The 14,632-nt window shown below is 39.2% G+C and overlaps 1 protein-coding gene across 1 annotated transcript; it reads left to right on the plus strand.

Moving 5' to 3' along the window:
- Positions 1–233: 233 nt before the first annotated feature.
- Positions 234–995, plus strand: LOC113280683 (F-box protein CPR1-like). Its single transcript, XM_026529277.1, has one exon. The coding sequence runs from the start codon at positions 234–236 to the stop codon at positions 993–995; it is 762 nt and encodes a 253-aa protein (XP_026385062.1).
- Positions 996–14,632: the final 13,637 nt, after the last annotated feature.

The following is a 14,632-nucleotide window of genomic DNA, read 5'->3' on the forward strand; positions in this document are numbered from 1 at the left end:
GAATAAAGAGGTCGTAGCCGTTTGGTGGATGTAGACAAATATACACATTGTGTATGTCGTTGAACCACGTTAAATCTGTGAGTACTTTATTTCTTGTTGCTTTTGTTTATGGCTTGCATCTGTGTGGTTCTCTTTCTCTTCTTCTTATCCTAGATCGTAGTGGGGTAATAGAGCAATCCGAGAGATCAAGTGTTTCTTGTTAGCTAATATGTTTCCGCAAGATTAGCATGTAGATGGCTTTCGAACCCCAACAATTGATATCAGAGCGATCCAATTGTCCCAACACTCGTTTTAGTGGATTTGGTTACAGTTATCGGACCGATGAATACAAAATTGTTAGAATGTATGCTAGATGTAGTTATCCAGCTTTGGGACTGAGCCTCAAAGTCCAAGTATACACTCTCGGTAGCGGTCTTGGGTGGAGAGATAAAGGAAAATTTGAATTCTGTGTATCACAAACAAGTGTCTGTGCAAATGGAGCCCTTCATTGGATCGAGTACAAGAAACGTAAAATTGTGGCTTTTGATTTGGCAGATGAAAAGTTCATAGTAATTCCACTACCATCAGTTATCTCGCACAAGATCCTCGGCGAAGCTACTCCAAACGTTGTGGGAGGCTACTTGTCGGTTTTTCATGTAGTTAAAGAAGATGAAAAAACATTCATTAGCATATGGTCATTGAAGAAAAAGAGAAAGTGTAATAGTTATGCAATGGGAGAAGACGAATTCGACAACTACTGGAGTTGGAATAAAGAATTTAGTATACCATGGAATGACACTAAAGTGAAGTACAATAGGTCGTATCATCCACTCGCAGTTACAAAGAGCAACCAGGTTCTACTGTTGCATCACGGGGGTCTCTTATGTTATGATCTGAAAACTACAACCTTGAAAGAACTCTGGGATGTTCATCCGAGGTTACGTGTAGAGGTACCTCCCTACTTGGAGGCATCTCTCCACTTGAATAGTCTTGTTTCACTCAAAGCTTTAGGATAAAAGTCCTCTATGCCTTCGGGTCAGGTGCAGCTATCCAAGCTGGATCTGGGTCCATATATGCCTCCAACTCCGAAGAGGCAGAAGCACTGACCTTGCTAGAAGCAGCAAGATGGGCGACAAGCTTTGCAATCACTTATATACCTCTCGCATTGGTACTGTTATTTGTTTCTGCTTAGCTTTTATATTTGATGCGCAATTTCTTATAGTTTTACAATCTAATTTATATTTGAGTTTTAATGTAGTAATTGTGATGATTCTATTCAATTGCTACAAGAGAAGGTCCAACTCTCGCCTCTTCTACTAAAGGTTTAGAAACTCTGGTAAAATCTTGCCCATCTTTACACAATATTATCTTCTCAGGATGCATGTCACTGGATTAATAAGGTTTTGCTGGTTTGTGCAGCAGTATAACTGGTAAGGTTTTATTCAGTGTCCACGGACCTCAACTCATCTTGAAGCAGACATGTACAAATTAAAACCGACCTTGCTACAGCTGGGACAATAGGAGCTTGTCCAGACTTGGGACACGACATGGCACAATCTAAGCGGTGGAGAGGGGAATGACTCTAGTATCGAAATTGGTAATAGGGTGAAGAAAGGAATGATCAAAGGCCTGGATTTGTTGTCCCATGAGCCAATGCTAGTTGTCTTAGTTCTAGAGTTTTCCAATTAAAACCAGAGGGGAGTAAAAGAAACTTTTAGTGGAGGTGGGCTTGAATTTTTAAATCTGTCCGAACCTGGTGTTTTTTTGTAGTTGCACGTCTTCTTTAATCAGTTGCAGCTGTTTTTCATATTCTGTCAATCTAAAGCCCTCTGGCACCACTATGAGGCTGCTGATGCAATGTATCTTATGATGGGTTCATTTCAGAGGTACAGTTTTGCTTTCTCTTTATATCGCAGTTGAGTGGTCTTATTGGCATCAAATGACTAGACTTCATTATATCCTTCACTGGGACATATCCGAGCAGACAGAATTTTAGTGTATACGTAATATCTTGCCGTCCCAAGAATTTATTATTGTTGAAAGAAGTTGTGATTATCAAACTTCTTAAAAAAATTTATGCATTTATATTTTATAAAATTGGTTAAAAAAATCAAAATCAATAATTCCTGGATGAAAAAGACATTTAGATTTTCATACTGTTTAAATGCACAAAAATATAAAAATAGTCTGAATGTAAACAGTTTCATCCTACCCATTTTCAAATACTTTTTGTGCATCTATTTTATGTTCTGTTAAGGACTTTGGATTGGATCAATAACACATTTGCTATCAATATTGGCAAGCAAAAAGCGTGGAACTACAGTACTAAAGTCCACATATTTGTTTTTGGATTGTTGGCTTACTGTGCAACTAGAAAAGTACCAAGATTTGATCCCAGACCTCTGGGTAGACGCCTACGATGACAACCACCAAGGTATTGGGGAATTGGTGTTCAGAAACACCTCATGAATATACTAATAGAAACCTATATCTTAATCTTAATATAGGAGACCCTGAAAAAGGTTGTGATTATCAAACTTGTTAATTTTTTTGTGCATCCATTCTATGTTTGGCTGAGGACTTTGGATTGGATCGGTAACATTTTCTTGCTTCTGTCTGTGAACAACCTGCAGCTATCAATATTTGCAAGCAAAAAGTACTAGTCCCCAAATTTGTTTTTGGATTGTTGGTTTACTGCGTAACTAGAAAAGTACCCTTTTCAATTAATGTTACAGTGCAAAGATATTGTAAAATATTTTTGTGCAGTAAATTCAACCTTCCTAGGGCCTATGCCACTTTATCGCGGTCTATAGCTACATGACAAAATAGGATCACTAACAAGTAATTTCTAGAAACCCCTTAACCACTACTTTTGTTAATACCTAATATATCCTTATTAAATTAGTGATGATTAATTAAGTTAGTATTAGTTAAATTAATTAGTGTTTGAGTTTGATTATAGTGTTAGGAGTAGAAATTCATTTTCTCTTTTAAGGTTTGGAGGGAAAGAAGAAGAAGAGGAAAAAAAGAAAAAACTAGGGTTTGTGATTTTCTTAGCAAAAATGAAACTTTATTGTGATGATGAAGACTCTAGTAGTGATGAAGAAGTGGGTGCATCAGATTATCATGATTTCGATGCTACCGAATTGGATAATTTGTTGAAAGAAGAAGAGGATGTCAACCAAAGAATGCTTGAGGATATTATTCAAGCACAACAACAAATTCATCTGGAAGAAGAAGGTGATAATGCTTCTAATAAACAGGTATGAGTTGTAACGATCTACAAACATGTATTTGCATGTCCCAATCGCCCAAACAACAAAAAAAATTCAAAATCGTTTTCAAGAATCGGTTTATCCGATATCACCACATAAACCGATTATGGAAAACATCCCCAAATTGGGTACAGAAATCGGTTTTTGTTCATCACCATATGAACCGATTGTACTAATTTTTTGGCCCGATGGGTACGTGACCAGAATCAGTTTTTGTTGGTGATGTTCATAACCCGATTTCTTCACTTGAATAATCACGTAAGTCGACAATCGGTTTATTTTCGTGTATATGTAATCCGATTCTTAAAGTTCCAGGAGAAATGTGAACAACAATCGGGTTGTATGACACGAGACGTGAACCGATTGTGGACTTTGAAATTTTTTACACAAATCTTTAATCGGTCTTTAGAGTTGCACATATAAACCGATTATGGAAAATCGGTTTATTCGACTGTAACATATAAACCGATTTTGAATCATCAACTTGTTGATATTTGTTGTAGATTGTTGCGGCGTTCGACGCAGCCCAAACCCGTAGGTGTTGATACCTCTGCCCACTATTACACCGATTTGGAATGGAAAGAAAGGAATGATGTAAAGCAATGGTTTATAGACAAGGGAATAGAGATCAAATGCGCCTTAGTTTTAGGTCGTCATTCAAGTGAAGATTTTTTGGAAATTGTTTGTGAGAGAGGTGGAAAACAAGAAAGTCACTGGGAAAAGGAAAGACTGTACGTGAAGAAGACGACAAGGGAATACATTACTAAATCAAAGAAGTATGGTTGCACGTTTAAGATTATACTTAATAGACCCAAGAGACCCGATGGTAGTAAGGTATACAAGTTCTCTAAAGTGATGAATGGTTGTCACAATCATGATGATCCGGAATCTCTTGTTGGACACGCGGTCGTTTTTGGGTTGAAACCACATCAATTGGAAACGGTGAGGTCGATGAAAGCGTGTAAACCAAGTGACATCCTTAGAAAGATTAAGGAGGATGATAAGGATAACTTGTCCACTTTGAGGCAAATTTACACGGCAAGAGCAGCCTTTAGGAGGAGGTCATCAGATAGTAGAGCGGTTATGGAATAATCTCAATGGTTAGCCGATCAACACGGATACACAATGAGGAAGGAAGTATTGGAAGGCGAAGTGACTCGTATTTTCTTGGCGCATTCGGAGATGATCAAGTTGGCACAATGCTTCTATCAAGTTTTGTTAATAGATTGTACATACAAGACCAACAAGTACAATGTGTCGTTGTTAAACATTGCTTGCCATACTTCCGACAAGCTAACTTTCACGGTAGCATGGGGGTTTATGGATCGGGAGAATGATGTGAGTTTTATTTGGATGCTAGAGACCTTAAAGGAGATATACCGTGGCGATCAAACTCCGAGGATCATAGTAACGTATAAGGACCAAGCACTAATGAATGCCATTGGAGTGGTTTTTCCGGACGCTAAGCATTTTCTTTGCACATGGCACATACAATGCAATATTAGAAGTAATTGTAGGGTTCATATCTTAAGCCAAAGTGGTGGGTTTTATAAACAACCTACAAATTGACCTGCAAGTGCACAGGGTCAGTTGTAGCTAGTGATGGGAAGAAAGGGTTTGTCCACAGGGACTTGGAGGGAGCTATTGTTGTTTTCTAAGTAAAATCTACTTAAACAGGGAATTGGGGAAAACTAGGATATTGAATCCACCTAAATCCTCAGCTATATCATGTCCAGTGCAAGTCTTGTTTTTGGCCTTAGTAAACAAGGTGAAGGTTCAGGCCTGCCTTGTGTTCTGGGCTTTCATCTAGGATAAGCTATTCACCTAGTTCACTAATGCATCCCTAGCATTGATGGTCTTCTTACAGCACCATCAATCACAGATGGACTTGATCACTAATTGACTAACTATCCTATATCTAAAGAAAATTGCTCACCTAGTTAATCCTGTTCACCCCTAGCATTGGTGGTCTTCTTACAGCACCACCAATCACAGGTTACTATCATCACTGAGTAATCAATTCTCCATGGTTCTAATTCAAGCTCATCAAGAACAAAACTAAATCATTTACTTCACTGTGGCATAAAGGCTTCATCTGCTTCCTAGTGATGAACTATAACATGGTAAACAGAAAGAGTAATTGAAATTGAAATAGAAATTGAAACTGAAATTAAAATTAAATCTACTCAGACCCAAATTGGGGGTTAACTTGGCTAGCCCAAGAACGAGTTCTAACACACACCCATATCATCTATTTATACAAACAATCAAAAACCCCAAAACAGTGAAATTAGGGTTTGGTGAAAATTAAAATTAGGTTTTACCTAATCACTGATAGCAATTATAACTCTTCACCCATGCTTCCTATTCGTATTCTCCTGCTCCCCACACCAACTGTGATTTCTGCTTCGACCCATGCTCGTCCTTCCTCTTCTGCTCTGCTGGTCTGTGCTGTTGCTCTAGCTCGACCTATCTTATTGTTTTCTCATCTAGGGTTTCAGAGAGTTGAGAAAACTATAAAATAGATAGCTAGAGGAATAGGGGGAGTGATGGGTGTTGGGGTTTGGTTGATTTGAGAGGAGATGGTGGTGGTTGAGCGGGGCAGTGGAGTTGGTGGCGTTGGACATCGAGTTGCAGAAGAGAAGAAGGGGGAAGAAGAAAGAGAAGGTCGATGGGATTAGGGGTGTGTTTGTCTGAAGGGTATAGGGTTAGGTTGTTCGAGTGTGAGGCGGGCTCATCAGATTTCGATGTTAGGCGAGTGATAGGCGTTGGATCGATACATCTGAAATGCATCCAACGATAAGATGGAACATAGCCTTCAGCGACCGTCGGATGAAGAGATACAACGAAACTAACGGCGTGAGATGGAGTTAGGTGTTGTAGTGTTGGTCAGGAATTTCAGACTTTGATGCACGAAGAGGAGGCGACCGTTGGATGATGATATGGATCCAATCTGACGGCTACATGAGAAGTGGGTTATGGATTTGGGTTTTGGTTTGGGAGATAAGTTGGGCTTGGGATAATTCTGAGCCAATTTCTTCTTTAAGAACAATTTCTTCCTCTTCAAGCCCACTTCTAGCCTTTTGGTCTTGTGCACAACATTCTTCGCGGCTTCCTTGTGTAATTCCTCCCGGCTTTTCACCACTTTTCTGCTCCGCAACTCATCTAGTCTTTATTTACAACCTAGAAATACAAAATTAATTAATAAAAATATTTATTCTTGAAAACAATGAAAATACAGAATATGGGATAAAATGTAGAATTAATGCACAAAAGATGAGTTAAATGCCAAGAAAAATATATAGAAATATGCACTTTTTAGCACTCATCAAATACTCCCAAACCTGAATTTTACTTGTCCTCAAGTAAAACAAAACTAAGGAAATCCTACCTATACCACTGTCGCTGGTTTCTCGAATGCATTTAGCGTATGCACTAAGCCTTTTAAACTACTAAGTGTCCCTAGTGGACGAGTGAAGTCTCGTGAAGGTTTGCTTAGAACGTACCTACAAAGTTCTAGGTCAAAATATAAGCTCAGATTCCATCAAATGTGACATGTGCAAGTCAGTTTAAGCTCACAGCAAAATGGAGATGTCAATCTAGCTATCAAAGGCACAATCCTAGCACTGGTAACAAATAAAGACATGTGATAAGAGTGTAAAGTGTATCTACACATGTGTAAAGAAAGATCGGATGTTATGACTACTAATCACCAAGAGATAGTTTCTCAGGCTAAGAACCAAGGTCGAAATCTAGCTAGCTGTCCGGACTTTACGAGAATTGTGAATGAGTTGGAGGTATTTCACAATTACTCGCGTTGTACATCAATGGCATACACCCTTCCTTGCTTATTACAATGAAACAACAAATTGACTATTTACATGACTCTTATTTACATTGACTACTCTCTTTTATTTTTGGAACAAGAGAGGATGGAATTGATAAATACTTGATTTATTTTTTCATTTTTTTCATTCTTTTTTTTCTTTTTCTTTTTTTGAAAAGGAAACACTTTTGATACATATACAAAAGGAAACAAAAGATTACATGACACTTTGCAAGAGGTAGCCCTTTTTCATGCACCCAGTTAAATTCGATGGTTGTCTTTCTTAATGTAACCTCCACCTTCTATCCCAACCAACCAAAGAACAAGCTAGTCAAGTTTCGTTCAGTATTCTAAAGTGATTGGCAACTAAAACTTCCGATAGAACACCTCAAGGATGAGGCTATACATGTATTGGTAGATCGTGCGTGTGCAAGTTTCTTATCACTATGTGAATTGTGCTAGAATCAGGGTGCCTAAATATCTAGACTAAGACTCCTAAAAATTACATATTTGCACAAGAGTCAACATTTCAAGGTAAATGAGCTCCATTTTTGTGATTTTTTAATAATTTTTTTTTTTTTTTTTGAATTTTTAATTTTTTCAAAAAGAAGGAGTTCTTGTTTTCAATTATGGCATATTATCAAAGTATCTACTTTTCACCCCCAAACCTAAACTAAACATTATCCTCAATGTTTCAAAATATGAACAAAATTATAATACAACATATGAAGAGGATCATGTTGAGTAGAGAAAAAGGAAAGAGAATACCCGATTTCGGCGAAAGCAATATTAGAACTCCGTTATTCAAGGCAAGAATCCAACATATGTCAGCCGAGATCATATTGGATTAGCAAAATATATACAAAAGGAACAAAAGGTTTTTTTTTTTTTTTTTTTTCTTAAAAAAAATTTATCTACTGGATTATGTACAAAAAATTCACCATACACCAATAATCTAAAGAGTTGAGGATCAACCCAAAAGACGAAGTGTAGAGGTTTCAACAGCTTCACACAAATATAACAGGAAAGAAACGCAAGTGAAACTGTGAAACAAAATGAGCTACCCCCAAACCTGGATTTTTCAACGGACAAAATTTTGGAAACAAAATCTCGCAGTTTTGGGGGTTCATCATGCACAAGGTCTAGCTCGAAATGAACTGTGCTAGGGACGGGCAAACATGCTAATTCCAACTGTGGCTCCTCAAAGATATTATACTTAGATGCAAAATAGTCCAAAAGGACTTGGGAAGCACACAGTTCCAAACCTAGATTAGGGACTCTCAGAAAAGTCGGTTTGACAATATGGGTACAAACCAAATCTAGGTTGGGTGGAAGGCCATTAGATTGTGACTTATGTAGGACGATAGGAACATCATTACTAATCAAATCAACATCTCCTAAGTCTTCTACACGTGTCACAACATGCTCACAATCATCAAACAAATTGGCAAGATCACAATCAGAGTCATCAACATCATCAACAGATTTATTCTCATGCATCGGCAAATCAGGAGAAATATCACAATGTGATCTAGGTAGAGAATCAGACACATCAAATATATTTTCATGCATATTAACATTAGTGTCTACAGAAGATTCAACTATTCCTATGTCATGCTCATCTTCACAGAATAATTGTACGAATCCCATGTCAATATCAAAATCATATGAATTACAATGAGTATTAGAAAGCACAACATTCATGAAGGTCAAGGGCGAGAAGACATATGTTTTTGAACCAACAGGTTCCACAATATTTTCATGTTCTTCTAACATATCATCATAATCATCATCATGGTAGCATGCGTATTGGTCCTCATTAACAGTGGTGGTGTCATTAGTCGATTCATGTTCCTCTAAATTAGGTTCATATTCAACATCATATACAAGAATGGGACTAGACACTTCATTAGGGACAACATACATTTCCTCATGAATTTCCTCCTTTTGTAGGTGAAGCAAAATCTGATCTAAACATGCCTGAATTCGTGATGTAGATCTATCAAAGTTTTGCTCACTGAGTCTGAAAGCTTCTGTGGTGGAGTCTAAATTCATGGGAGTACAAAATTCTTCATGTTCAAATTGTGGTGAATGGTACATGTGTGCATGGTCATTAGGGTTTACAAAATATTGATCGCAACACTCAAAGGATTGATTATGGTCCCAATGACTACCATTCTCACAATTTATGGGCATTTCATACCTTGAATTTTCTCTAGATTGCCTAAAATTATGCAAAATATGACAATTCTCAACAGGGTGGTCTAAACTACCACATGCGGGACATGCATAGATTTCAGGTTGCCTAAGAAAATTAGATGTGACAGATTCCTCATGTGATTGCATTTCTAAAGCTGCGATTCGAGCTTCTAATTGATCGATCAGTGATGATTGTGTGAGTGAGGCACTAGCAAAATGTTCATTTTCACGTTGTGATGAATGATGCATGTGTGAATAGTTATTAGGGTTCATGTATTGAGGCTTGGGACTTTCAAAATGTCCATAATAATTCCTATAACTATTGACATCATGGTCTATGGGAGGTTCATAACGTGGAGTATGTCCATACGCAAGTTCTCTAAGGGATTTGTTGTATTCCCCAACTGTAGACCAAGATCTAGACATGATTTGGCTCAAAAGCTAAGTAACTATGTTACAAAGCCCAAAATTTGGTTTTTAATGGGTTTGGATTTTTGGGAAAAATTTGGTTTTTTTAATTGGGAGCAAAAATTTTGGTTTTAGTATTGGGAGCAAGCCCACGTTGGTGGGAGAAATTGCTTTGCCAAGGGAAGGTGAACAAGCCCACAATGTGTATGCAAACTGAAGCCCAATGTAGCCTTTGAGATAGCCCAATTGTTGCTTGTTTGGTCTGCGGCCCAGTTGGGCTTTTAAAAGTTCAGTTTTTCTAATTTAAAACTATAGGCCCAAATCAATCTAACACCACAAGCCCACAAGCAATTAAACAAACAAGCCCACAAGAAATTAATTACAAACCCAACAGAAAAATGGAAAAAATTATTACAAGCCCACAAATTAAAAATGGAAGCCCACAGATTGGGTTCTCTTAATGGGTTTAGGCTTACTTGCTTAAGCACAGCCCAGCTGCTCAGTTTGGTTGCAAAAGCCCAGTTGGGCTTTGGATCATCCTAAGCTTTGGCTTTTCTGAGGCCCAGTTGGGCTTTGGTTCAACTTCTTCACCTTTTGCAGCTTACAGCCCAGTTGGGCTTTATCTTACACCAGCTGCAGCAGCTTCAGTGGCAGCAGGAGCACCAGTTCAGGCTGCAGCTTTGGTTTAGCAAGTTTCAGCCTTAGCAGCACAGCGACAGGTGCAGCAGCTCACAGGATTCTTGGCCTGGCACCAGCAGGAGCACCACAACAGCACAAGAGCACCAGCAGCAGCAGGTGGTTCAGTTCAGGGCTTGCAGGCAGGGCAGCAGCAACAAGGGTCAAGTTCTTACAACCCAGCAGCTTGGCAAGCTCAGCAACAAGGTTAAGAAAGGTCTAGCAGCAACAGGCAACAGTTAGCTAGATATCTAGCAAAGGCTAGCCAGCAACAAGACCTGCACCAGCAAACAAATGCAGAGAACAACAAACAAATGTAGAACAAAAACAACAACAGCGCCGCTAACCGAGTCCCCGGCAGCGGCGCCAAAAACTTGGTGGGTTTTATAAACAACCTACAAATTGACCTGCAAGTGCACAGGGTCAGTTGTAGCTAGTGATGGGAAGAAAGGGTTTGTCCACAGGGACTTGGAGGGAGCTATTGTTGTTTTCTAAGTAAAATCTACCTAAACAGGGAATTGGGGAAAACTAGGATATTGAATCCACCTAAATCCTCAGCTATATCATGTCCAGTGCAAGTCTTGTTTTTGGCCTTAGTAAACAAGGTGAAGGTTCAGGCCTGCCTTGTGTTCTGGGCTTTCATCTAGGATAAGCTATTCACCTAGTTCACTAATGCATCCCTAGCATTGATGGTCTTCTTACAGCACCATCAATCACAGATGGACTTGATCACTAATTGACTAACTATCCTATATATAAATAAAATTGCTCACCTAGTTAATCCTGTTCACCCCTAGCATTGGTGGTCTTCTTACAGCACCACCAATCACAGGTTACTATCATCACTGAGTAATCAATTCTCCATGGTTCTGATTCAAGATCATCAAGAACAAAACTAAATCATTTACTTCACTGTGGCATAGAGGCTTCATCTCTTCCTAGTGATGAACTAAAACATGGTAAACAGAAAAAGAGTAATTGAAATTGAAATAGAAATTGAAACTGAAACTGAAATTAAAATTAAATCTACTCAGACCCAAATTGGTGGTTAACTTGGCTAGCCCAAGAACGAGTTCTAACACACACCCATATCATCTATTTATACAAACAATCAAAAACCCCAAAACAGTGAAATTAGGGTTTGGTGAAAATTAAAATTAGGTTTTACCTAATCACTGATAGCAATTATAACTCTTCACCCATGCTTCCTATTCGTATTCTCCTGCTCCCCACACCAACTGTGATTTCTGCTTCGACCCATGCTCGTCCTTCCTCTTCTGCTCTGCTGGTCTGTGTTGTTGCTCTAGCTCGACCTATCTTATTGTTTTCTCATCTAGGGTTTCAGAGAGTTGAGAAAACTATAAAATAGATAGCTAGAGGAATAGGGGGAGTGATGGGTGTTGGGGTTTGGTTGATTTGAGAGGAGATGGTGGTGGTTGAGCGGGGCAGTGGAGTTGGTGGCGTTGGACATCGAGTTGCAGAAGAGAAGAAGGGGGAAGAAGAAAGAGAAGGTCGATGGGATTAGGGGTGTGTTTGTCTGAAGGTTATAGGGTTAGGTTGTTCGAGTGTGAGGCGGGCTCATCAGATTTCGATGTTAGGCGAGTGATAGGCGTTGGATCGATACATATGAAATGCATCCAATGATAAGATGGAACATAGCCTTCAGCAACCGTCGGATGAAGAGATACAACGAAACTAACGGCGTGAGATGGAGTTAGGTGTTGTAGTGTTGGTCAGGAATTTCAGACTTTGATGCACGAAGAGGAGGCGACCGTTGGATGATGATATGGATCCAATCTGACGGCTACATGAGAAGTGGGTTATGGATTTGGGTTTTGCTTTGGGAGATAAGTTGGGCTTGGGATAATTCTGAGCCCATTTCTTCTTTAAGAACAATTTCTTCCTCTTCAAGCCCACTTCTAGCCTTTTGGTCTTGTGCACAACATTCTTCGCGGCTTCCTTGTGTAATTCCTCCCGGCTTTTCACCACTTTTCTGCTCCGCAACTCATCTAGTCTTTATTTACAACCTAGAAATACAAAATTAATTAATAAAAATATTTATTCTTGAAAACAATGAAAATACAGAATATGGGATAAAATGTAGAATTAATGCACAAAAGATGAGTTAAATGCCAAGAAAAATATATAGAAATATGCACTTTTTAGCACTCATCACAAAGCCACAATAAGGTACCGCTCGTGAAAAGGCCGTAGATGAGCGTCTTCAAAAACTAACTCTCGAACAAAGAGAGAAGGACAAGAAGAAAAGGCAATCGGAGTATGAAGCGAATGGGTTACTATGGAAGGGTTTTCAACATCATTGGGATTTAATGGTACACCCAATGTCCGTGGCCGAGTTCGAATCCTACTTGGAGAGTTTTATTGGTGTATGGAAGAAAGATTACGAGAAGTGTGTGGTTTATTGCTTGAAGGAATTGTTAGATCCGTACAAGGAAAAATTTGTGTATGCTTACACGTACCAACACATGCATTACAAGAATGAGGTGACAAGTATCGCGGAAGGATCTCATGTACGTTTGAAAAGCTTGCTCCGAGGGAGCCAAAACACCGTGGTTACATTACAAGAAGTCATCCATGAATATACCAAGGCCGATATTATCAAGATAACCGCTCAAATGGAAGAGAGTAGGATAAAAATCATCACAAGCTACAAGGAACACCATTGGTTGATTAGAAATTTAAATATAGGGTGTCTCACTGGGCAATCATTTCTATGATGAAGGATTACAAATATTATGTGGATAAGGAGAAGGGGAGAAGAAAAATTGATTGTAAATGTATGACGATGACGGCCTTCGGATTTCCGTGTCGTCACATGATCGCGAAGTACCAACAAGAAATTCCTTTTGAAATCATTGATCCGTTTTGGAAGCAAGACCACCCCCAACCGAAGAACCACTCGAATCCTTTGTGGACACGGATAATGGAAGGGAAATCATCGAGAAATTCACAAAAAAGGATGGCTTGGGAAGAAAAGCTTTGATGTACGACTTAAAACTAGCCGCGAACCCCCATATGGTACCGGTCGGAGAACCAACGGTGCTACCGCCGACGGGAAGACCACCTACCAACATGGATTGGAATGAAGAAAGGAAAAAGTTTAAGGTTGAGTACAGGAAAAAACCCGTTGTTGAGTCATAAAAGAATCCTTTATAGACATGAGAATGAAGACGCTAAATATGAAGAGGCGAAGGTTCCAAAGAAAAGGAGTCGACCAAAGAAGGGAGAAAGTGGGACAAATAGCGCACAAGCCAATACAAATGTTTCAAACGTTCCTTCACAAATTGATAATGAAAAGGCGTCGGCTAAGAGGAAAAGGGGTCGACCAAAGAAGGGAGAAAGTGGGACAAGTAGCGCACAAGCCAATACAAATGTTTTAAACGTTCCTTCACAAATTGATAATGAAGAGGTGCCGGCTAAGAGGAAAAGGGGTCGACCAAAGAAGGGAGAAAGTGGGACAAGTAGCGCACAAGCCAATACAAATGTTTTAAACGTTCCTTCACAAAATTGATAATGAAGAGGCGTCGGCTAAGAGGAAAAAGGGTCGACCAAAGAAGGGATAAAGTGGTACAAGTAGCGCTCCTTCGCAACATGTGGATCCAATCGATCCTTCTCAAGAGAGTCAAGCGCCAAACAATCTATTCGTTCCTTCTCAAGAGAGTCAAGTGAGTACAACACGAGTATCAAGGTTACCTGAATGGAACGGAGAAGAAAGACAAAAGGGTTTTATGGTGACTCTAAGGGCCGCTCTTGGTGATGGAAAACTCCTACGGATGAACGAGGTAAAACCCATCGAACTTGTTACACCATATTCGAGGAGTATTACTCGAAACCTCCTGAAATCATTAAGCCTTATGTGTTATCCACCGACGATGTGGATGCGGATGGGAATTGTGGTTATCACGTTGCATCGGAACAAATAGACCATATAGGTTTGGCGGACGATGAGAACCTAACCTAATATCAATATTTTAGAAAGATGATGACATTGCGCCTACAAGAAGACAAGGAATTTTACATATCGATGATGAAGGAAGGAAGAACAAGAGAAGACAAAGAAGTGATTTTTGAAGAAATGGTTGTTAGAGTACAAGGGCCAAAGGGGAATGGACCAATTACCCGAGAGCATTGGATGCAAATGCCTCTACGTGGTCATCTCTTGGCGAAAATGTGGAGTTGCGTTGTTCATCTATTTGGTAAGGGATCATGCTATACATACGCACCAAAATACACCATTTGGGATGAATCG

Source organism: Papaver somniferum, chromosome 5 (assembly GCF_003573695.1).
Source record: "Papaver somniferum cultivar HN1 chromosome 5, ASM357369v1, whole genome shotgun sequence".
In the NCBI taxonomy this organism is placed as follows: domain Eukaryota; kingdom Viridiplantae; phylum Streptophyta; class Magnoliopsida; order Ranunculales; family Papaveraceae; genus Papaver; species Papaver somniferum.

Bases quoted from the DNA above. Each gene is read 5' to 3' on its own strand.
- LOC113280683 (XM_026529277.1), top strand. From the start codon at position 234: ATGGCTTTCGAACCCCAACAATTGATATCAGAGCGATCCAATTGTCCC.